Source organism: Cheilinus undulatus, linkage group 6 (assembly GCF_018320785.1).
Source record: "Cheilinus undulatus linkage group 6, ASM1832078v1, whole genome shotgun sequence".
In the NCBI taxonomy this organism is placed as follows: domain Eukaryota; kingdom Metazoa; phylum Chordata; class Actinopteri; order Labriformes; family Labridae; genus Cheilinus; species Cheilinus undulatus.
The window spans coordinates 6965698-6990665 of NC_054870.1; the positions used below are offsets into that span (position 1 = coordinate 6965698).

The 24968-nt window shown below is 39.7% G+C and overlaps 1 protein-coding gene across 3 annotated transcripts in view; it reads left to right on the top strand.

The window, feature by feature from the left end:
* Positions 1 to 24968, top strand: part of LOC121511082 (PH and SEC7 domain-containing protein 1-like) — a 105228-nt gene that overhangs the window by 14140 nt on the left and 66120 nt on the right. For all 3 annotated transcript variants that reach the window (XR_005992020.1, XM_041789612.1, XM_041789611.1), the window contains exons 3-5: positions 14785 to 14893; positions 19683 to 19921; positions 20327 to 20604. Coding sequence is in view for 2 of the 3 variants with exons in the window: in XM_041789612.1 (XP_041645546.1) it covers positions 20330 to 20604 (275 nt within the window). In the remaining variant the exon portion in view is untranslated. The remainder of the gene's footprint in view (positions 1 to 14784; positions 14894 to 19682; positions 19922 to 20326; positions 20605 to 24968) is intronic.

Sequence of the window (24968 nt, forward strand, 5' to 3'; positions counted from 1 at the left end):
GTTTTTGGCACCGACAACGATCAAAAGCAGGCACCAGGCAAGGCTGAAGGTGGAGGATGATCTGCAGTTATTCAATCTTGCATCATCTGTATGGACTAACTCATAGTTCTCTCTAAATTAGAGCGTACAGGATAATAATCAGGTAGTATTGGCAACAAGTTCATAACTGAAACTAAAGGACTGATTGCCTGGGTAAGATGGATGTTCAAGGACGTATACAGACCAAAATATCACAAATTTAAAAAAATGTCTCACAAATGAGACATAAATGTTAGAAAGTATATTTGTTTACATTTTTTAATGGGGGTGGGGGGTCCTCAGATAAATTATTTTCTCTTAGACGAGGCTCACTCCCCCACACTTTGAAAACCTCTCCTCTAGTCAACTGTGGCTTTCCCTTTTTAGTGTTTTTCCTCTAAATTTTTCATTGTCAATCTAGCTTAAACTTACTTTGAAAATTTTTTTTCCTTTTGCCTTTTTAGCTATTGTAATTATTATTAACCTTTCTTTTTTGTATTCATAGAACAGTATGTAACTTTCCTCCACCAGGGGGCTCTCAATCAAAACAGTAACACAAAATGAGGAATACAGACCAGTGCTGTTTACTTCCTGTTTGAATTAGGACTCTGGACTATAAAAACGTCTCCTCATAGGACGTATTTCCCAAACAGAAAAACAACATTTACTTTTATTCATAAATGACTCGTAATGAAGGAGAAAAGACGTTAAAAGTGCACCTTAGTATTCATGGCACATGCCCTCTGTCATCACTTACGACTTAGAACATGGAAGTCCATATGAGGTTTTTTCCCTCATTATGAGGAATTTATAAATGAAAACCAAATGCCCCTTTCCTGTTTAGTAAATATGCCATATGAGGGGCTATTTTCATTAGACATAGTCCTCAATTCAATACAGAGAGTAGTATTAAAAAGGAAGCTGTAGAGATAGGTAGAGCTTAGCAGTGCTGGTCTCAGCTTGTTAGAAATGCTGAATGTGGGGGTTTACATGGTACAGGAATGAGTTTGGATGAGCAAAGTTACAACATATGGCAGCCTCCATAACTAGAGATGTCCTGTTGCAATTTTAAAAAATGGGATAATTTGTCTGTCTTTGAAAAGTTTAGGAAAAAGAACTATTCCAAGTTTAAATCAATTAAGAGAAGTTGTTCAAGGTTCCACCCATAAAATCCTCCTTATGTTTCTTCATCTCTTAATCTGTTTGTACAACCAAGACTCAGTCCTTTATTCTTTTACCCCTAAGCCCCAGTATTCAGTACCCCCTTAAACATACAGGTGTAGTGGTGAAAACTGCGCCTGTGGAATTAGATGACCCTTCTGGTTCCTGATATGTCATCAGTAGTTGTTGACAGCATTTGTTGAAGGTTTTGGAAACTTTGATGACATCATCTTCAAAAGCAAGGATGGAATGTTTAAAAAGTTTTGATGACATCATCTTCAAAGGCAAGGATGGAATGTTTAAAAAAGTTTTGATGATATCATCTTCAAAAGCAAGGATGGAATGTTTAAAATGTTTTGATGACATCATCTTCAAAAGCAAGGATGGAATGTTTAAAAAGTTTTGATGACAACATCTTCAAAGCCAAGGCTGGAATGTTGGTTAAGCTGGGGATGTTGAAGGATTTCCCCCTCCTTTTTTGGCAAATAGTAGGCCTTAGTTGCCAACCAAGGACAGTCAACATAAAAGAAAGATTGCTGGTATATCTGCTCTTCTAAAAGCTTGAAATTTCCTTGTACCAGATTTCTAAAACTTGATTTAAATTTGTGCTATGTTTGGATGTAAACCCCTCTTGTGTCTGCTCCAGTTAATTAAGATGTTTCAGTTGGTCTTAAAACACTGCAGTGACATTTAATCTGCAGACTCAAAGACAAATACTTCTATTGATACTGAGCAGAAAATACTCATTGAGGTTTGAACATGGCCGGGCTGGAGGCAGCTGCTCCAGATTAGAGAAAGGAGATATTTAACTAAACATCTGCCTTTCACTTTAACTTCATTGGTTTTATTTGAATCATTAGTTTTACTGCACTCACCAGATGAGAATGAAAGGTCATCAGATTACAGACATTGCTACAGTGATGAGGAGCTGATTTCAGTAACAGAGCATTTTAGGAGCTGATGTGTTTACTGAAGATTCTCTGCTGGAGAGAATTGAATGTCACAATCCATGACGGAGGTCAGCAACCCGAGGAGAAGCAGCTCCTGATTTCATCTAAAACGGCCAGGCAAAGCATTCAGACCTACAAGTCTTCTTCTTCATTCAAGCCCAGTTTCAACAAAATTTGGCCACTGTGTACAATGTAAATAAACCAGAAGTCAATGATTGTCAAATCTCATAAACCCATATTTTATTCACAATAGGACATAAACAACATATCAGATGTTGAAACTGAGACATTTTACCAAATCATGAAAAAATGTTTGCTCATTTTGAATTTGATGGAAACAGCACATCTCAAAAAAGTAGAGACAGGGCAAGAAAAAGGCTGGAAAAGTAAGTGGGGGTTAATACCAGCTGGAGGAGCATTTTGACTAATTGGTTAATTGTAGACAGGTCAATTTGTGACTGGGTATAAACTGAGCATTTAGAGAGGCAGAGTCTCAGAAGTAAAGATGGGCAGAGGTTCACCTATCTTTGAGAGACTGTGTTTAAAAATTGTGGAACAATTTCAGAAAAATGTTTCTCAACATAAAAAAGTGAAGACATTGAATCTCCTGCTATTTTCAGTCCAGAATATCACAACAAGATTCAGAGAATCTGGAGAAACACTGCAAGCAAGGGACAAGGCTGAAGGGGCCCTCAGGGGCCACTGCATTAAAAACAGGCACCATTCTGACTGGAAGTCACTGCATGGGCTCAGGAACACTTCCAGAAATCACTGTCTGTCAACACAGTTGGCTGTGCCGTCCACAAATGACAGTTAAAGCTGGATCATGGAGAGAAAAAGCCATGTGTGAACAGGATCCAGAAATGCTGTTGTCGTCTCTGGGCCAAAGCTCATTTAAAATTTACTTAGGTAAGATCGAAAACTGTTCTGTGGTCAGATGGATCAAAATTTGAAACTCTTTTTGGCAAGCAATGTGTCCTATGGACTTAAGAGGAGAGGGACCATCTAGCTTGTTATCTTGGCACAGTTCTAAAGTCTGCATCTCTGATGGTATGGGGTTGCATTAGTGCCTATGGTGTGGACTGCTTACACATCAGGAAAGGAACTATCAATGCTGAAAAGTATGTAGAGGTGTTAGAGCAACATATGCTCCCATTCAGACAACGTCTCTTTCAGGGAAGGCCTTGATTATTTCAGCAAGAAAATGCTAAACCAAATACCACATCCGTCACAACAGCTTGGCTTCACAGTAGAAGAGTCTGGGTCCTGAACTGGCCTGCCCGCAGTCCAGACCTTTCACTAGTAGAAACCATTTGGAGCATCAGAAAAGGAAAAATCGAATCAGGCAAGAATGGGACAACATTGCTCTTCTAAAACTCCATCAACTGGTCTCCTCACTTCCCAGACTTTTACAGACTGTTGTTAAAAGACGAGGGGTGCTACACAATGGTAAACATGACCCTGTCCCTACTTTTTTGAGATGTGTGGCTGCCATCAAATTCAAAATGAGCTAATATTTTTGATCACATGGTTATGTGTCTCAGTTTCAACATCTGATATGTTGTTTATGTTCTATTGTGAATAAAGCAGGAGTTATGAGATTTGACAATCACTGACTTCTGTTTTTGTTTACATTTTACACAGAGACCCAACTATTTTTTAAAACTGGAGTTGTAAGTCAAAGAACGTATGTCACAGTTTTATCCAAAAAATGAAAACTAATCAAAATGAGAAAGTGGTTTCAATCTTTCAAAATGGAAAAAGATAGAATCAACAGAAGAAGATGACATGGTGTAAGTTAGCTGCATCCTCCAACGTCTATTCTTCACATTAAACTCCACACTCTTGGTCCAGTATTACTATGTGTCCATATAAACACACAGTTTCTGCCCTCATCCTGGGACCAAATAATAATCCTGTTATTCCTTTATCAAGGTGGATAAAAATGGATTTTTTGCATATTGTTGCTTAAAAGTCTACTGAGACCCTGTTTAAACCTTTACTGCCCTTTGTTGGCAACATCCCCAGCTTCAAAAACATTGTCCTTTACTGTTGGTAATATCATCCTTTAAAGATATTGTCATCAAATCTGACAACATTCCATCGCTGCTTTTAAAGATGATGTCATGAAAGCTTTTAAAACATTCCTTTCTTGCCTTTTGCATACAGGCCACTCTAGGCCCTGCTCAGTGTTGTAATGTGGAGGCCCCAAGCAATGACCAACATTATCAAAAATCACAGGAAAAACTCCTACATATAGTATTTCTTATACAAAAATATTGACAAATATTTGAAGTTGTCCAAATGTTCTGTCCTTTTAAATAGTTCTGAAATTAAAAAAATCTCCATTATTTTAATAATCAGTGGCATAAAATGTTCAGAAACTTCATGAGCTTCCTTCTTAGTTTTGACCAACACGGACATAATTGTCTAAATTGCATAAATATGTTGGCAACATTTGTCAAAGTGGATGGAACTGGGGAAGAGTGAGGAAACTCTCATATCTTGTGAGTTCTACTGACTGTCCCAAACGTTGCCAACATATTTGTGCAGTTTAGAGTTTGTGAGGGAGGCAGCTTGAAGTTAAAACAATATATCACTGTCTATCTTGTCCAGATGATATGTATCTTAAACCCTGATGTATTGCCTGGCCCTACATTTAATGGTTATATCTTGAGGCCCCAGGTTATTACCTTCCTTTGCCTGATTGTTCAGCCTCCTACGGTTAGACAGTAAAGACTGATGTGGACATGCTGTCCCTCCTTTATCTCGGATGTTTCTGTCAGTGTTAACCAGCCTGTAGAGATCATGAATGTTCTCATTCTGGTTGTAAACAGATTGAAATTCTATCTTGAGGTTGTCTTACAGCTGCTGGTGTTGTGTTTCTGTTAGTAGACTCTGAGTAGGTGCTGCCATTCAAAAGTAAAATGGGAAATGTTATCTGAGATGATTTTGAATTAGTCTTTATGAAGTGATGTGAGAAGAATTGAGGTGGTGGTGTAAGGGGTTTTCTCTTTGAGCTTTAGTTCTCTGAACATTTTAAAGCTTAAGTCAGTCAGAGCTAACAGGAGGAAAGAAGAATCACATCTGAGTGCTTGTTAGGGCCCCATGTCCCATGCAGGGACGCTCCTTGAAGCACGGGCCTGTGGCTCCTTCCTTCATGTCATCCCCCTCTCTCCCCCTTTTCTGAGTTAATCCACTGACCTTTCCAGTTAAGACATTAAAGAGGCCCAAAATAAATCTAGAAAAGGAGAAGGGCGTTCATTGTTGACACAGAGCATGAACTAATGTTGACCTTAGTGCTTGCAGTTGTTGTCTCTTCTTCTGTCTTCTACTTGGTGGATTTACAAACCAACTGCAATACTTCATCTCTCTATCATTCTGAGAACACAGATATAGTGACACTAAATCCTTTATGTTGACTGTTGTTTGTTGGCAAATTTTGTAAAAGTTGATGGAACTGGCAAGACTCACAAGTTTTCCCTTTCCCAAAAATGGCCAACTATGGTCTACTGTTTGGTAAATATGGAGAGATAAGACCCAACATCACCGGCTTCACCAACATTCCATCCTCTGCCTTTGAAGATGCCGTCTTTAATTGGCTTTTGAAAGGTGATGTCATAAGAAGTATTGACCCCCTTGGATGTTTTAGCCTTTTACTGATTTTTATAAATCAGTCACGGTCAATATAATTGGACTTTTTGACAAAAAAGAAAATACAACAAATCATCTTTAATGTCAAAGTGAAAACCGATTTCTACAAAATAATGTCAAATAAATAAAAATCTGTAATGCAAAATAAGTGACTGCATGAACATTCACCCCCTTTAAAGTGACTGACTTTCAACAGAGGTCCAGTCAATCGGTGCTAGTAGTCTCACAATTAGTGAAATGAGGATCACCTGAGTGCAGTGAATGTGTCTTGAGTAATTATAGTAGAAAGACACCTGCGTCTGGAAGGTCCAGTCACTGGTTAATCAGTATTCCTGACTACCATTACACCATGAAGACAAAAGAACGCTCCAAGCAACTCAGAGAAAAGGTTACTGAAAAGTTTAAGTCAGGATGCAAATACATTTCCAAGGCACTGAACATCCTCCAGAATTCAGTTAAATCCATAACATATGTAGATCTGGCAGAAAAAACAGAAAAATCCTGGACAACAATGTTATTCAGTCTGCAAGAGAACTACAGCTTGGATGAAGCTTTATTTTTCAGTAAGACAATGAGCCAAAGCATAAGGAGAAAGCTACACAAAAATGGTTTAAAAACAACAAGGTGAATTTTCTGGAGTGGCTGAGTCAAAGCCCAGACTGCAATCCAACAGAGAATCTGTGTCCAGGTTTGGAAAGGGCTGTTTATGCCTGATCCTTGTGCAACCTGACAGAGCTTGAGCAGTTTAGCGACCATAATTGGAGTAAAATTGCAGAGTCCAGATGTGTAAGCCTGATTGAGCCTTATCCACACAGACTCAGTGCTGTGATTGCAGCCAAATGAGACTCTACTAAATACTGACTTAAAGGGGGTGAAAAATTAACAGATTTTTATTAAATGGACATTGCTTTGTGGAAACTGTTTTCAATTTGACATTAAAGAGGTTTTTTTATATGCTTTTTTGTCCAAAAATTTAAATTACATTTACCCTGATTGTCATTAAAATCAATAAAAAAGTAAAATATTCAAGGAGGTCAATAATTTTTTAGGCACTGCAGATTTTACTGTAATGTCTTGTGGTTTCATTCAGACCTACAAAAATCCAGAGCATGGACTTACATATACAGAAAGATCAGAAACTTCTGTTTCAAAAACTGAGGGAGAGGATTGCAGATTTATATCAGATCTGGAATGAAAACATGCGGATGATTTTTATCAAAGAGCCAAACTGAACACAAAGTGGGAGTCAGAACAGGGAAATAACAGGAGGCAATAATCTAAAACGTACAATCTCCTCTAGTATCTAACAAAAAGGTCCACTCAACGCGGTAAAAATGGGTTATAAGGGAGATATGAGAGTGGTTTTAAAAAGTTTGAGGGTACATGTGCAGATCAGACAGCCCTGCTCTCAGCTTTACTCTCCAAGCTGCTTTTCCTCATCTATTAATAGACAAATCAAACTCACATGTGTCACTGGGCCCTGCTCACCAGTGTGTTCCTGCTGCCATGTTGGAGGATGGCCAAAGACATGAATGGACCTGTAATTACCCTGGCATACGACCTTCTAAGAGGATAAAGACACAAACCCAACCTGAAGAGTGTTGGGTGCCACCAAAAGAGTTTTAGAATAACTTTAACACTCCTTGATCACCATCTCCAAATCAGCTTTTAAAGGTCCATCAGAAACCAGCCCTAACATCTCAGACCCTGTTCTGATCTTGCATTTTATGCATCCACATACCAAGTGGTTATCCTAAATGCATTCTGTGGACTCACCTCAGTGTGGACTGAAAATAGTCTGGTATCTGATATCTCAGACTGATACAGAGGTGGCCTGGGATGTCTTAACTAGACTGGACTGGTTCTGTAGATGTAACACACACTGGAACACATCAAAGACAATCCCGTCATTCACTAGTAAACCAAAATCATGTTTTTATTTATGTCCATCCAGCCAACTCCACTTAGACTGATGAGGATTGTCTCTTTGTAGAGCTCTGGATTATTAGTCTCAGATCAGTTATAAGATCCGGTCTCTCAGCTCCCGAACAGCTCTTTATTTGGTACCAGTTTGGCTTTTTCTGCCCTTAAAACAACCACAGCGGCAAAAAGAAAACTCCTCTGTTTATATACAACAAAAGCCTCTCAGACACAAACATAATCATGTCCTTTAAAACATGTTTTTAACAATGTTAAGAGAGAAAAGCTGTTAATGAGGCGCCACCAGCCTCTAAGCTCATCAAGATTGGCCCCCAACACACACACCAACAGTTGTTTCCTTATCTTGACCGTCCTTTCTTGGCAGCTTTTAGAAAAGTTAGTGGAACTGAAAAGTTGCCAACTGTGGTCTTCTATTTGGAAAAAATGAAAGAGGGAAAGCCACTAATATTTCATCCTTTGACAATGTCATTCTTTACAACCTTGAATAGTCTTTAGAAAGATGATGTTATGCTTTGAATCTTATAAAACATTCCATCCTTGTCTTGAAAGAGGATGTCATCAGATCTTAAAAAACATTCCATCCTTGCCTTTAAAGATGATGTTTTTTTTAAGCCTAAAAACATTTCATCCTTGCATTTGAAGATTATGTTAACAAAGCTTATAAAGCATTCTCCTCTTGCCTTTGAAGATGATTTTATCCTTTAAAGCTTATGAAGCATTTCATCCTTGCCTTTAAAGATGTTGCCATCCATTAAAGCATGTAAACATGCCATTCTTGCCTTTAAAGATGATGTCATCCTTTATGAATCAATCAATCAAACTTTATTTCTATAGAACTTTTCATACAAGAAAATGTAGCACAAAGTGCTTTAAAAACAGACAGATAAATTAAAAGAAAATAAAAGGAAGTAAGGAAATTTAAAGCTTTTAAACATTTCATCCTTGCCTTTAAAGATGATGTCATCGTTTAAAGCTTGTAAACATTCTTTCCTTGCCTTTCAAAATGATGTCATCCTGGAACACTTAGAAACATTCCATCCTTGCCTTTAAAGATGATGTCATCCTTTAAAGCTTGTAAACACTGCATCCTTGCCTTTGAAAATAATGTAATCCTTTTAAGCTTATAAAGCATTCCATCCTTACCATTAAAGATGACGTCATCCTATAAATTTTATAAAACATTCTATCCTTGCCTTTAAAGATGTGTCGTCAAAGCTTAAAAACATTTAACCCTTTTTCTTTTACAATGATGTCATCCTTTAAAGTTTTAAATATTCAGCCCTTACTTTAACAATGATGTCATCCTTTTCTTTTGTGATGATGTCATCCTTTAAAGCCTATAAACATGCAATCCTTGCCTTTAGCAATGATGTCATCCTGTAATGCTTATCAAACATTCCATCCTTGACTTTGAAGATGATGCCATCCTTTGAATCTTGTAAACGTTCAGTTCTTGCCTGTAAAAATTATAAAGCATTCCATCCTTGCCGTTGAAGATGATGTCATCCTTTAAGCTTATAAACATTCCATCCTTGCTTTTAAAGATGATGTCATCCTTTCAAGCTTATAAACCATTCCATCCTTGCTTTTAAAGTTGATGTCATCCTGTAAAGCTTATAAAACATTCCATCCTTGCCGTTAAAGATTTGTCCTCAAAGCTTAAAAACAGTTAATCCTTTCCTTTTACGATGATGTCATCCTTTGGTTTATAAACATTCAATTCTTGCCCTTAACATTGATGTCATCCTGTAGTGCTTATCAAACAGTCCATCCTTGACTTTGAAGATGATGCCATCCTTTAAATTGTATAGAACAGTAAATCCTTGCCTTTGAAGATGATGCCTTTCTTTAAAGCTTATAAACATTCAGTCCTTGCCTTTAAAGGTGATTTTATCTTTAAAAGCTTATCAAACCTCGCTGTTTTTGTACAGGCCCTCAGTTGTTATTCCAGTCTAATCAGTTCCTCACAAGGTTAATTGTCTAAATAGTGTATCAGTGTAAAGCTGTTAAAGAGGCACTGCTAGCCTCTACATATTTATCTGCCTCAATTATTAGAACATATATAAATCAGCAATTTTTTCCTCATGTTGACTTTTTTATTTACAACTTTTTCAAAACAATTGTTGCCTTCTTTTTGACAAAAAATGGGGTTAAGGGCTCCAACATCCCCAGCTTCACAAACATTCTGTCCTCTGGCGATTTCATCTTTCTAGTCAGTCGAACAGTAAGCAAGACTTTTGGCTTAATTGTATCCACCCAGTCTTGCCGTTTACTTTTATCAGATTGAGTTGTCATCTCTGCCTAATCAGTACTCCATTAGATTTATTTTCTTTAAAAAGTATTAGAATTTACTTTATAAGCATATTTAGGGTAACAAAACGGAGAAAAGCTGTTAAATTGGTACAGCTATCCTCTTAGCTTGTGGCATATTTGTCTCCATTATAAGAACATCTATGCTGACTTTCCTTTGTTGGTGACTTTTGGAGAAGTGGGCAGAACTGGCAGCAGTTCGCCACACTTTTTCATGGCCTACTATTTGGCAAAAAATCAAGAGAAATAGTCCCCAACATCGCCACTGTCATGAGCATTCTGTTCATGATGTCGTCTTCCAAATCTGTCTGCCAGTAAGCAAGAAGTGTGGCTTAATTATGTCCACCCAGACAGATGTCTTGGATTGAGTTGTCATCTCAGTCTAACCAGTAACCATTATATTAATTAACCTCATAGATAATTACAGTTCATGTTGTCATTAACATGCTTAAAAAAGCCAACACAACAGATAACATGAATCAGAAGAGCTCATCACCCTTTCATACTGTGTGCAGTGAAGCTGTTGGCAATAAGAATGAATGGTGACAAATATGCCATAAGCTCAGATGCTAACAGCACCTTAGTAACAGCGTTCTCCCTCATCTTCCCTAAAAAACTCCTCTTTTGTTTGACTAAAGGAAGTAAAAAAACAACGTTTACCCATATATTTAAATTTCTTTTCCAGTGACATTTGGAACCACGATTATGTTGAGTCCTACTTCCTTTGAACATTTCCAAAAAATTGGTTCCAATTTGCCTACAGTTCTCAGGCATATGAAAAAGGATGATGCAGATTTTAAATATATTTCTATGGCTTTTACCTTTAACTTCTGACTTTAAAGACAGCAGTAATAGTTGCATCAAAGCATACGTCATTAAATTTCAGAGGCTTGAATAAATGTTTGATGTGTACATCAGTGAAACAGAATATTTCTTTAAAACCCTTTATAACACCTGGCTGGCCTCGTAGTAAGCGGATGAATGTTGAAAACTTATATGTACCTGCAACATAAAAATAATGGTCTACTCTAATGACTTTCTTTGTTGCTGATTTGCTTTGTATTGTCTTTCCTGTGTCAGGGTTTGCAAGCTTAAAGAAAGTTGAAGTAAAGTAATTTTAAGGTCAGAATCTGCAAGGTTTTTCATTGTCATAGTAACTTTGTTTTTATGTTTGCTTTTGCAGGCTGAAGATACAAAAAGCTCATAAAGAATGCTCTTGACCCCTACTGAAATGTTGAGACAATTTACTGGACCCCAGGAGACCCATGGACTCTTTGTCCAAATAGTGCTGGACAACTGAGAAAGAAACTTCAGGTGACTAAGGTGACAACATGTCCGAGGCAGGTAAGGTCCTCCACCTGTATGTCGAAGTGAGGTCCGTCGCTGAGGAAGATGCCAAACTGCCGCTACGAGATGAAAACATCGGCCAGCTGATACTTCAGTGCCCTGACATCCTCCCCCACTCCCAGAGAAGCTCTGTCCGCTCCAGTCCAGAACTTTCTCCTGCCTTTCAGCACCAAACAAGAGTTGGAAGCCACAGCTTACCCTCTAAGTCCTCCTCCAGGCACTCCGTCAGCTTCCAACTCAGAGGACCCGATGCTACGGGGTCTCCCACTCAGGTCCACCGCCAAGATGTGTTTTATGACCGGTTTGGACAAATACTCAAGGTCCTTGCACCTGGGACATATCCGGGCCAGCATGGCTCACAGGGACGGACAAATTCCTCAGACACAGATCCCTACCGAAGAAGAGTAAACATCTCGCCATCTTCGACCTACTCTGAGAGGCTGAATGTACCCTCCACACCCCTCAGCAACCGCAGATCCTCTGAGACACCACGCTTGGCAGATGAGGAGGGAAAGACCTCCGTAGTGACCTTTGGCTACATAGAGAAAGCTAATGTTCACAGCCGGCGTGCCTCTGTGTGCCAGAGTGAGTTGGACAATCCTCTTAACAGATTAGGGGGTCAGTCGCTGCCTCCACATCTCCGGAAGAGGCTCAGTGACCCAGTGTGGTACAATGGTCATCCAAGGCAAGGCGATCCTTACTCTGGTAAACCCTTTCCATCCCAGAATAAGTCCCCTGGAGGCTCACCCCACATCCAAAGGTCTACCAAGGATGCAGTTGCAAGAGATGCAACCCACAGGGCCTTGGCGGAGTTTGGCTCTCCAGAGCTCAGACGGAAATTTGAACACAGCAGCCAGAACGGCAGTCCAACCCTGCCACGGCACTACCAGACACCCCGCTGCCGGTCCTGGGGAGGATCACCGGTTCTGCCCCGGGGTCACCTCACCCTGCCATCCAAGTCCCAACTCATGGATCTGGACAGGGGAGTTTGCCGTAGTTCAATGAACGGGCTACCCAGGAGCCCTGCCTCTGACCATCTGTGTGGTCAGATGCAGGGGTATCCTTCCACCTCAGTGAGCTCAAATTTTTGCTCCCATGGCCCCCCTCAAAGCCAGCAAAGACCATGGGTGGGGGACGAAAGCCCCAGGTTGTCTAGTAAGTTCCACCCCCCTTTACCTGCTGGGAGACCCACAGACATCCAGCATGAGATCCCTCCTGACATGTACCCAAACCAGTCCAGAGCTGGCTATCAGTCCAGTGGAGACCCTTTGAATAAGTGCCACAGCTCTAACACCAACACCAGTCACAATACTAAAGACAGTATTCGCTTCTGTGAGAACTCTAAGTACAGATCATCATCACGCTGCAGCAGCAGAGCCAGTGATGCAGCCAGCCCCACCAGCAGCAGGAGAAGCCTCTCGCCATCCTCAAATGCAGATGTGGTGTGTAAGTTAGCTTTTGAGGCTGCCAAACTCTCTGCCAGTTTTGCAGACAGGCGAACTCCTTCTCCAACACCTTCTCAGTGTACAGAGTCACTGAGGTCAGAGAGTCCTAAGATTGGAGGGTCATTCTCAAGAGAATCCCAACCGTACGCCACTCTTCATGGGCGAAGTTCTCCTGAATCTTTTCAGGCTGACAACCAAATTCAGGGATGGAAAACAGACAAAGCAATACCACAGACCAGACCAGGACGCATCTCACCTCTGTTACCCCATAAAGTCATGTCTTCACCAGCATCTCCTGCCTTGCCAGCAAGGTTACACCGATCAGCCACCTCTCAGTCACCAGTCTTGGATCCACGGCAGCAAAAGGGATCTTCACCCCCTGAGAATATGTCTACCCCGCACCGCTACCAGCCTCCACAGTACACTGGGGAACGCAAACCTCCTAGTATGGAACAAAGACAGTATGGTCACCTCTTTTATGGAGTATCTAAGGACAGCCCTGAACTCAACAGGAGACTTCTCTCCAGCCAAAACGTGGAAGCAGTGCCTGTGAGTTGGACCTCCAGGCATGAGGAGTGGAGGGAGGTTGGACCAGTTCGGGACAGGAATGAGGAGAACTACAGAAAATCAAAAGCCGAAGTGCACAGTCCAAGCAAAGAAGAGCATCAAAGGAAGGCCGGAGGAGACAAAGGGATGAGGTTGTCGGTCCCGGGGTACCAGAGGCCGGCAACGTCAAAGGACCAGAGAGAAGAGGATCACAGTGGGGGGACTGGGACCTCGTCTCAAAGCTCCAGTGGGGTAACAGGCAGCCTGGGAGACAGCTTCCAGCTGGACAGGATTGACAGTTTGTCTCCTGAAACATCGAGCCAGTCGAGCCATGATACTGCAGACACCGGCTCAGGGATCCAGGTCTGCTGGGTGGGCCCACCGAAAGGGTTTGGTTGAATAGAATTGTTTGTGTCTGTATTAGGAGGCACATTACATAGATCCTGTATTCTAGTAAATGCTTATGATCCTAGTGACTATAGGCGCTGTGAGATTAAACATCTGTAAAGGTGAACCATGGGCCTTCCCATCGTGTCATGACATATTTTCACATTATCTCACAACCAATACCTATAACATACTCAAAGTTTATCTGGGGCATTTTTAGTAATGTGGAGCCCTTGGGCAAAACAGATATGGGCCCCTTCTCCATTTTGCCAAAATAAGCTATATTGAGTCAAAAATTCAAAAAGGTTCCAACACCAGAGAACTACAGGGCATAACCGAACAGAAAAACTGAATCCTCAATCAGTCGACAGTCCTTCATCAGCTTTGAGAAAAGGAGATTTACCAACAATCTTTTCCTTTTGATCCCTGCCCTTTGTTGTCAGCTTTTGGAAAAGTGGGTGTAACTGGTGAGGAGCAAGGCTTGGTGGTTCAGATAAAGATAGTGATTGTGAACAATCCTGGATTGACAACAGCTGACTGTAGAGATCATCTGCATTACTGTGAAAAAGTTTTTGTATTTTCTGTTCCTAATATTTGTAAGTTTTGAGTTCTTGTAAACTGTAATTATTCTCTGCATTTTTAATTAATAACCAAGCAGGCAGACTCATGATACCATTCATGGATTATATCAGAATCACAGTATTGTCCAAAACGATCGCAGTCATGATACCAAATCATACAGCACTAGTGACTCCATTTCAAATAAAATAACAAAATAAAATAAAAGCAAAGATTTATCTTTAACATAACATTACATAAGTTGAATCTTCCTTTGTCATTTCAAACAGCTCACCAACATCACGTATAATGAACAAACTGAGCTCATTAGACAGTAAAAAGACTGAGCTGTAGCAAACTCCAAACATCTAGACTGGGGTGATGATACCTACATTTTTCTGTGTTACTTGTGTTGAATAATGTTGGGAACACCATAGAAACATGTTGTCTCTTTGGTCCTCTTGCAGTCGGACAACGGCTCAGTGACCACTCCATCCCTGAGGTCACAAAAGATTGCCCGAGCGAAGTGGGAGTTCCTGTTTGGCGGACCGACTGAGGAGAGTCGCAGTGTTAAAGGTACTAAAGTTGTAAAATGTGTTGGGTCTTCAGTGTTATGATTACTTTTAACTATAAATTTTTTGAATTATTATTAAAACTATTGCAATTTAACTAGTGGGAGAAGCAGAATATCAGACCGGTGGTAAAAAGCCACAAATATAAAATCAAGCTTTAATCTGATATGTAATGATCGATCAGTCTGTTAACTAATACATAACACTTTATTAATAATAACTCCTTCTGCTGTCTGATGGTCCCACCGTTGTTTAAAGATATGTTGCTTGATGGTCTTTTAACTGTTCAAATTATTTTTAATGTTAATCAAGGATTCTGACATAGTTGACATTGACTCTTGAACTATTTTAATCCTTTAAAGCAGGGAAGGGTTCCTAAACCTTTTAGCCCATGACCCCTAAAATAACAGCCCAAGACTAGTGACCCCCCTATGGATATGCTACAGGAAGCTGATGTTCTGTCCCTCATTCTGGAGCATCACAACTCAAACACTCTACTAACACTGTAAATAAACAATTAAATAAAAATAAATAATTCTGCATATTTCATCTTTCTATCATAATAAGAACACAGATATACCGACAATCTTTCTCTTATGTTGACTGCCCTTTCTTGTCAACTTTTAAAAAAGTGGTTGAAAGAGGCGAGGCCACCCATTTTTTTTCAAAAGTTGCTGACTGTGGTCTACTATTTGGCAAAAATTGCAGGATAAAGCCATCTCAGCAGGTTCACAAGCATTCCATCCTCTGCCTTTGAGGATGATATCATCAAAGCTTGTGCAACATTCCGTCTTCTGCCTTTGAAATTGATGTCATCCTTTAAAAGCTAATTAAGCATTCTATCTTCTGCCTTTGAAGAAGATGTCATTCAATCTTGTAAAATATTCCATCCTTGCATTTGAAAGATGATGTCATCCCATGTTATACAACATTCCATCAATGCATTTTGCATGCGGGCCAGTCTAGGGTCCCAAACAGTTGTAGTAATTTTAGGACTCCCCCCAAAGACCAACATTAGATCTTAGCTACATATGAAGACATTTGGGACTTTTGAGGGTCTTGGACCCTGATGTGGAGGCCAGGGGTCATCCAGAGGGAGTTTTTGGATAATCAGAAATTATTCTGATGCTATTTTATTTACTCTTGACGAGGGGTGTAATGGTACAGAGAAATGTAGGTTTAGTACGTACCTCGGTTTTGAAGTTATGTTTCGGTATGTTTTCGGTATGGCAATTAAAGCGTATAAATAACAGAATTTATTATTCTTTTAAAACTGTATTAAAATAAATAGGCTGAATAAATTACATTTAAATTATTAACAGTGCTACAGCCTCCTTCCAAATGTCTTCAATTAATAAAAATATTAATAAATAAATACATTTTTGTATCACTAGATTATTTTAATTGGTATGTTGAAATATTTATACTCATTCTTTAAACACTAAAATTTCCCAGCTACCATGAGCACATCATCTTACAACCATAAATTAGCTTGTTTAGTATGCTAATTAACTTCTATCCTGCTCATTTCAATACGGACCTCAGCACTGGATTACTTTTTTTAACCTACGGGACCTACTATAAACTTTGGGAGAACTTTTCACAGCCCATCTTGGCGGATAAAGAGGTTAGAGCCATGTGAAACCTGATGATAAGTTTACCTATGGCGCAGCTGCAGACATGATGGAGTCCCCTCTCCCCCTCCTCAGAGGCTGACAGTTGAAGGTTACAGTTAACTTGATTTACTAAACCAGAGAACCCTTGTTATAATAAAAAGATATTTCATTATGGGAAATTCATAACTGGCTGGTGATACTTTTTGTTGTTCCTCCTGGTTACAGTGACGTTCTTGTTTGAGTGGAGCCTTTTCAAATGCTTTGATTGGTCGGCTGGAAGACGTGCTGTCAGCAACACACCTGCTGAATAATGTCAGCGCTACTGTTGTTGTCTTTGTCCACTGTTGTATTTTACTGAGAAACAAAGTGTTCACACACTTTTATCTGGGAATATTCAGGCTGCTGCTGTTGTTTGCTGTGGTTGCCAGGACAGTGTGACAGTGAGTTGTTCTCTGGTTTTGAGCTTCGTTCAACATGTCAGTATCCGTTTAGTACACGTCTGTACCGTGCCGAGAGGCCTGTACCGAACAGATAAGGTACGAATACACGTACCTTACACCCCTACTCTTGACTTCTTATTTACATTAAAAATACATGTCTTAATTATTGAAAATCATCTTATGTCATCTATGCACACCTATGAAGGCTATGTCTTGATCGAAGCTGTTCAGAGTAGATGGCATTTTCAGTCATAATTACTGTGAACTGTCACTCCATCATACTGAATGTAGAGAATTATCATAATAATCCCAGCATACACCACTGTGAATCTGAAAGGTGTTCACTGTGGGCCTGTTCCTGATTCAGTTCTGTGTCAACTATAGCTTTAAATAAGAAAAACATTCAAACATTTTAAAGGCTCTGTCCGTGTCACGTATTGTTTCTCCTCTCAGTGAATTAAATAAGCAGCTCCAGGAACGCCCCGTCTTCTTCTAAGCCAATTAGTGAAAGCTTAACAGCAGCCAGAACGCCTTTTTCAGCCCCGTCTCTCCTCTCCAGCTTTAACACTACTACTACTCTCTTCATGCTTGTAATTTAGCACGCTTCTGTCAGAGTGCTTCACTGAGAAACAGAATTATTTTAGATACCTGAATTCATGGTGTCTGCTGGCCGAGAGGACCTGGAGTTCAGAATGACATTTAACCCCTTCATTTAGAGCCGGGATATACTTGACTCTGGCTCTTCACAGGATCACAAAATAAACGAGATAACTGAGAGTGAATGATTACCGACAAACAAAGGGAAATATATTGAGCAGTACTGTATATCATTACTTAGAAATATCTGTATATTTTTCATTTTTGTTTTGATATATTCCTTTGTTGTCAGTGTTCAGAATGCTGTTTTAGGTTGATAAATACATGTAATACAGATGTTGTAAAATTAATGAGTGGTCATATTAAATAGTTGTGATCTGTGAAATGTAGTCATGGCAACTTTTGTTCTCCATAAAACAGGAAGTAGTCTTTCTGGTTTTAAACGGAACACTGGTAGAGCCATGAATCTTAGCAGAGAGGATTAAAATGTGTCAAAAAGGAGGAAATAATACGTAACATACACAAACACTGTTCATCCAGCCACTTTTATTGTTTCATTATAACTTAAAATTCCCATCCACTCAAATCTGTTTTTATTCTTTGGAAGTTTGTACCCTGTATATTTAAGAGACAGTGAAATAACCGTCATCTACCCAGCCCAGCCCTGTCCTGTGAGTTTTGTTGACATGCTAAAAAAATGAATCCTTGTTTTCTTCAGCTGTCTACGAACCTTAAAATTGCTTATATTTGGATCAGTTGAACCTCATGGCTTCAAAGCTCTGCTAGGGTTCTAAGATTCTGAAAAAAATCTACTTCCTGTTTCATGGCAAACAAAAATTTGCCATGTCTTTGTCTTTTGATGTGACTTGAGCTTAAGTTGACTGGAGAGAAGCCCCTCAATGCAGTGTGCAATAGGGGGCGGAGCCCAATGTGGGCGATGCTCAACGTTGGGCATCGCCCACTCAATGCTGCCTTACCCATCTGGTAGGAGGAAAATAGCACTGAAAAAGATAGTTTGCGACCCACCGATAAAACATTACTTAGAAATGCTAAATGGAGCAATGAGTATCTGACAAAACTCATCATAATTGAAGGCTTAACAACAATATAAGTGGAATAGATCAACAGTTGAATTTTATGTAATAAAAAATATGCTTTAATCAATTGAATATTAAATATCAGATTAATCTATTTGTGAGTGTGTTACACTTTATATATTATAAACTAGTATAATAGATTTTTGAAGATAAATGCTAACAACTTCAGTAAATGTTTTTGTTCATTAGTAGCAGACTTCTCACGGAGCTAGCTGGTTAGCCTGCTAGTTATCCTGAAGGGAATACAATGATTAGAGACAAACAAAATGCATGTTGAAACATGAAACATGTTGATGCCGTATGTGGAGATGATAGCTACTAAAACTTGAATTCTATCCATATATCTACAAAAAAAGTATATATAAATGTTTTATTTAAACGAGTATTTTCCATTTTGAATCATTTTCGTAGCGTACTGTTTACTTTCTGTTTCTTGAAAGCGGACGTGATGACGTTGGTCAAAGGTGATGATGACCTAATGACGTAAACCAACCGTCTGATTGGACGACCATTTGAAAGTGGGCGATGCCCAATGCTTGACAGTGGGTGATGTCAAATGCTTGTTGGTCACCGCCCACTACTGCACATTGCATTGAGGACTACTAGTGACTGGAGCCAACTGGCAGTTAACTGAAATTGAGTTTTTATTGTGATAGATAAATTTTTATTTAGTCTTAGTCCAGTCTTTAGTCGACTAAATTAACACTGATGTAACGTGTCTCTAAGTTCTGGAATTATTGGCCTTATATTCTTCTGTAGTGCAGACCATTGTTTTCCTGTCACTTTGATGTAGTTTACAGTACAATTTCATTAAATTAAAATGGGGGTTTCCTTTCATTACTAAAAGTGTCAGTGTTATCTATGAATGAGCACCTCTGTGACCTCTCAGACTTTGCTTTAAAGCTGAAGTTAGTGGTCATGAGGAGTTGCAGGGTTATTAAAATGTTCCTCTAACAGTTGTTGAAGTCTGAAAGCTGCTGATCCTCACTGTCTCTCTCTCTAACCCATCAAATTAACCCTCAGCATCCCTTATTTCCCTGCAGGCTCCTCTACCCCTCCATCCTCCCTACACTTACAAACAGCCAATCAGAGCCAGGGGCGGGACAGGGACAGTCAAAGGTCGTCTCATCACCAGGTGAAGCAGGTTGAGGTAGACCTGGTGAGTCCCCAGTCCCGAGGCTCCTCCCCCAGGACGGGGATCATCCGCAAAACCATCAAGTACTCGGAGACAGATCTGGACGCTGTGCCATTGCGGTGCTACCGCGAGACTGACCTGGACGAGGTGAACTGATCAATCTGCTCTCATACGGAGATGTTTGAATGGTTATTGATCATAGAGATTGATCAGTTATGTTCATTTATCTTCCATACAAAAGTAACAGTGCCTGTGTTCCTGAATTGTTATTTTTGTTAAAGATACTGCACTTTATTGCGTAACACCTTGCTCTCACAGAAATATGTGTATTCTAACTTATTGTATATTGCCACTATTCAATATGTTTTTTCTTGATGTGTGCTGCTGACCTCTTGGCCAGGTCACCCTTGTGAAAGAGATCTTGATCTCAATGGGTTTTAATCTGGTTAAATAAAGGTTAAATAAATAAAAATAATATTGACAATTTAAATTCAGTTATCATTGCTGATGACTTACGCTCATTTACCATGGTTATTGATCAAATATTTACAGGTGATGCGGGCGGAGGCTGAAGCAGCAGATGACGGTGAGGTGGACTCGGCCTTTGGGAGCAACCGCAGCGTCGTGGCGAACTCTGGATTCAGCCCGACAGAGAATTCCCCAAAACCTGGGACAGGAGGGGAGAGGGAAGAGGAGGAAGAGGAGGAAGAAGAGGAGGAGGAGGAGGAGGAAGGAGTGGTGAGCTGGGCCAGCGTCCGAATGCTAGGAGACAAACAGAGACAGAGAGCCACCAAAGACGAGGATGAGGTGTTTGGTCTGCTGCTGAAGGGGTGAGATACAAACTTATGCTGCCACAATCTGTACAGTGTTACTTACTGACATGATGTTCTAATGGCGTACTTTCACTGAGACGGTGTTCTAACAGCTTTAATTCACTGACATGATGATAGGATGTTTTGTTGCCTGGTCACTGGCCGATAGGGCGATTGGTCACCTTGTTTCCAGCTGATGGAATGATTTGTTGGCTGGTGACAAGCCAACTAGCTGGTAACCACCTTAGTCGGCTGGTTACCAGCTAGTTGGGTGGTTGCTGGCTGATGGGACATTAGTCACCTTGTCATTGGCTAATGGGGCGATTAGTTGGTGGCTGATGGGCATTTAGTGGGCTGGCCGTTGGACGGTAGGGTAATTAGTCAACTGGAAAGGTGCATTTGCCACATTTACTCAATAGCTTTCATTGAGATCATATACCATGAAGGATTTTAATTCCAGCTTTTTTTTGTCTTGGCTTTAAACATAACCAGTGATAATTGAGGTAGGAAGATTTTCTTTATGTGTCGTCTGGTAATTTTGATATTATTTTCATATAAATAAAGTTGTCAGTATTTCTTAACCCCCATTGCAAATCAGGTTTATTGTGAAAATTTATAGACTGTAAGCTTTTTGCAATGAACAAATCAAACAAAAGCAATTGAAATGGCTCAACACAACACATGCTTCAAGTGGTTTTCCAAATTTCAACTAAAAATGCAACTTATAATGACTTCTCCGGTCTCAAAATCATCCAACCCCTTCATGGTGAGCATCTTCCGTACTTAGTAGAGCACCCTTTTGCTTCTATGACCTGCTTCAAACCAGATGCATGTCCAGACACCAGCCTCTGGCAGCATTCCTGAGGAATTTTAGCCCATTCCCCCGGTGTAATAGCCTCCAGTTCAGTAATATTCAGCATGCTGCAACTACCTTCTTTAAATCCAACCAGAGATTTTCTATGGGGTTCCAAGTCAGGCGACTGTGACAGCCATTGTAGAATCTTCCAGGACTTCTTCTACAACCAATCCTTGGTGGAATATGAGGTATGGTTGTTCTGTTGGAAGGTCCAGTGAAGCCTAAGCTTTAGTTTCCTCACAGACGGCATGTTTTCTCCTAGGATTTCCTGATACTTTTATGAATCCATCTTGCCTTCCACATGCTGCAGGTTTCCAGTACCAGAAGATGCAAAGCAGCCCCAGAGCATCACCGAGCCACCACCATGCTTAACAGAGGGCACAGTGATATTTTCAGCTTATGCTTCATTCTTCTTCCTCCAGATGTGCCGCTGATCCATCTTGCCAAAAAGTTCCACATTTTTTCATCCCTCTGCAGAACAGAATCCCAAAACCTCTGTGGCTTATTTATATGATTTTGAGCACACTGGAGCTGGCTTTTCTTGGTCTTTTGGGTCAGTAGTGGTGTACGTCTAGGAGTTTTAGCAGGAGCTTTAACGTCTACCTTCAGTACGTGCCTTACTGTACTCACAGAAACTTCACTCCCTGTTGCTGCCAAGTTTTGCTGGAGGTCTTTTGCAGTCACTCGAAGATTTTTCCACAACCTGCCTTCTCAGATATCTGGTTGAAGCCATTGATAGCTTCCTTTTTCTGTCCTGTCCAGGTAGAGTAACCTCTGTTCCTGTAACTTTGAACTTGTGAACTATGCTTCCAATGGTGTCTCTGTTAGAGCCCGACCGATTGATCGGCGGGCCGATTAATCTGGCTGATTATAGCGTATCGCAGATTAATCAACATCGGCCAATATGTAGCCGATATATTAACCCTTAGAGCTCATGCGGCACTGATGCGTGAAAGCTCTCCGTTGTGCCTTTCTAAACGAGTCTTCCAAGCATTCATAGCTCAACATTTTCTAGTGAGCCTGGAACTTGGCTGACTTTCTGGATTCTCTGAGGCCAGTGTTGTCCTATACAACAATGAGGAACACAGTTTATAAAAAAACATCGACAACTTTTGAACCGTAAGTCATAGAAATGTACTCTTTTTTCTTCTTAAAGCTGACCATTTTGCTGTTAGTTTGCAACCATTGCAGTCTCTGTAGCTCTAAAGGATGCCGTTGTAGCCAGCCTGGAACTGTGGTGACTTTTCAGGGTCTTTGGAGATTAAATCCACAGCGTTACATCGATAATAAGCATCTTTTTATCCATTTTTAATCCATTTTCGATCATGTACTTTGACTTTCTTCAGTGGGCAGCCATATGTTGACATGCAAAGGAGTTGTAGTCGACCAGCTGCGTCTCTACTGCTTAGAGGAGTAGAGACGCAGGAGTCGAGAATAAACTATGATAAATGCAACTGTTGATTTACATGTCCACCATTATCTAATTAAAGACTATTATACAGCATTTTAAAATCGTCTAAGTTGCATCTTTGTGAAATAAACAGAGATCATATAAATATAAGAATTTGTGTTCATGTACAGTATATATCCTGTGTATATCAATGTTCTTATTTCATATATCGGCCGATATATCGATTATCAGTCAATTTATCAGCTATCTGCCGATATATCAGATATTGGCTTTTTTTTTAACCCCCAATATCAGTATCGGCATCGGCCTCAAAAATCCCATATCGGTCGGGCTCTAGTCTCTATGAACATTCAGTACCTTTGCTATCTTTTTGTATCCTGTTCCTTGTTTGTGAAGGCCAGTGATCTCTTCTCTTAACTTTTGGACCATTCATTTGACTTTGTCATATTTCTAACATGCAGTCAAGCATGATACTCAACAGACCCCTCACAGCTCAGGTATTTCTTTTGTTCCAGCCCAAGCAAACCTGGTGCAGCTAATGAAGCCTTTGATTAGTTGCATGTTCTTAAAACGACGCTGGTTTTGCATATTTGAGCTGTTGTGAGGGATTCTGTTCAGGGGTTGGATGATTTTGAGACCAGAGAAGTCATTATAAGTTGCCTTTTTAGTTGAATTTGAGGAAACCACTTGAAGCATGTGTTGTGTTGAGCTATTTCAATTGCTGTTGTTTTCATTTGTTCATTGCAAACAGCTGACAGTCTGTAAATTTTCATGATCAACATGATCTGCCGTGGGGGTTGAATAATTTTGATTGCAACTAGGGCTGAACGATTTGTAAAAATAATCTAATTGCGATTATTTTTCCCAATATTATGATTGCAATTTATTGTGCAAATATTTTTAGGTTCCCCATCTTATGTGTTGTGTAACAAACACAAGCAATAAATCACTCTTCATTAAAAAGAGCACCATATTAGATAAATAAAACTAGAAATAAATAACTTTAGAAAAAGAAAAGCCATTATGATTCATATCTTTTCTTGTTATTCTTTTTTTGAATTAGAAAAACACATACATGGGGGAGAAAATTAGGATTTTTGTAAAAAAAAATTTACTAAAGAAACTCTTGTTAGCATATAGTGTAGAGGATACTCAACATGTGGCTCTTTTGTGATGTTTTGCGGCTCTTTTATGTCTTAATCTGAAATATTATTCCCCCAGACAACCTTAAAAAAACTTTTTTGCAATTTTCACCATTTTGCCACTTTTCACCCCTTTCAGCTATCTTTTGCCATTAAATACCACTTTTTCAACATTTGAAAAAGTTTTTTTCAACAATTTGGCTTTTTGGTTGAGCAGAGTTGTCGAGCATAAAACATCTACTGCAAAAACTGTATCTGGTATTCTGACACATTTCCGGTTAAAGAAATATTACACTGTCTGCGATTAGAATATTGCAGCAGGCCATATTGCAGTTTAGTCTAATTTGGGATTAATTGCCCAGTCTTAATTGCAACTGTAAGTTAAATATTAATGTATATTATGACAACAGTTTGCTCAAGTGTTTATTCTAAGAGTGCCAAAGAAAAAGATGGGATAGACTGATAAAGACGTGTTTTAGGTAAAAGGAGTGAATGGCTAAAAATGTAAATGAGAGAAAAATTACTCTATGGCTTTAGCTTTAATTAGCTGTTTTTCTAAGAGATGTCTAAAATTCAAATGCACCCTTGTCATGCTCCAATGACAAACAAGGTCAGTTTAACAAATATCACGGATAATCTCGTAGTCAGCGAGAATCAGAGTTTAGTTTTTGACCAGCTAAAAGCAAGTGTGTCTCACATACACACACACTCTCTGACTGTGTAAAAGAGGGGAGAGAAGGGAGAAGTGATTGGTAACTGAAAAGTTGAGGAGAGTGATTTATTTCAGCTGTCAGTGCAACAGTAAACATCCCAACTCCACCAGACTGCAGCCGGGCTTCTGTGTCGGCTTGTTGCTTGCAAGCAGCATTAGCCCTGAAGTTGGATTCAGCAGCAGATAAGTCAACCATTATGCTTTATTTTGAGTGAGATGGCTCCTTCCTCAGCAATTTCAAAACAATGCAATGGATGCCTT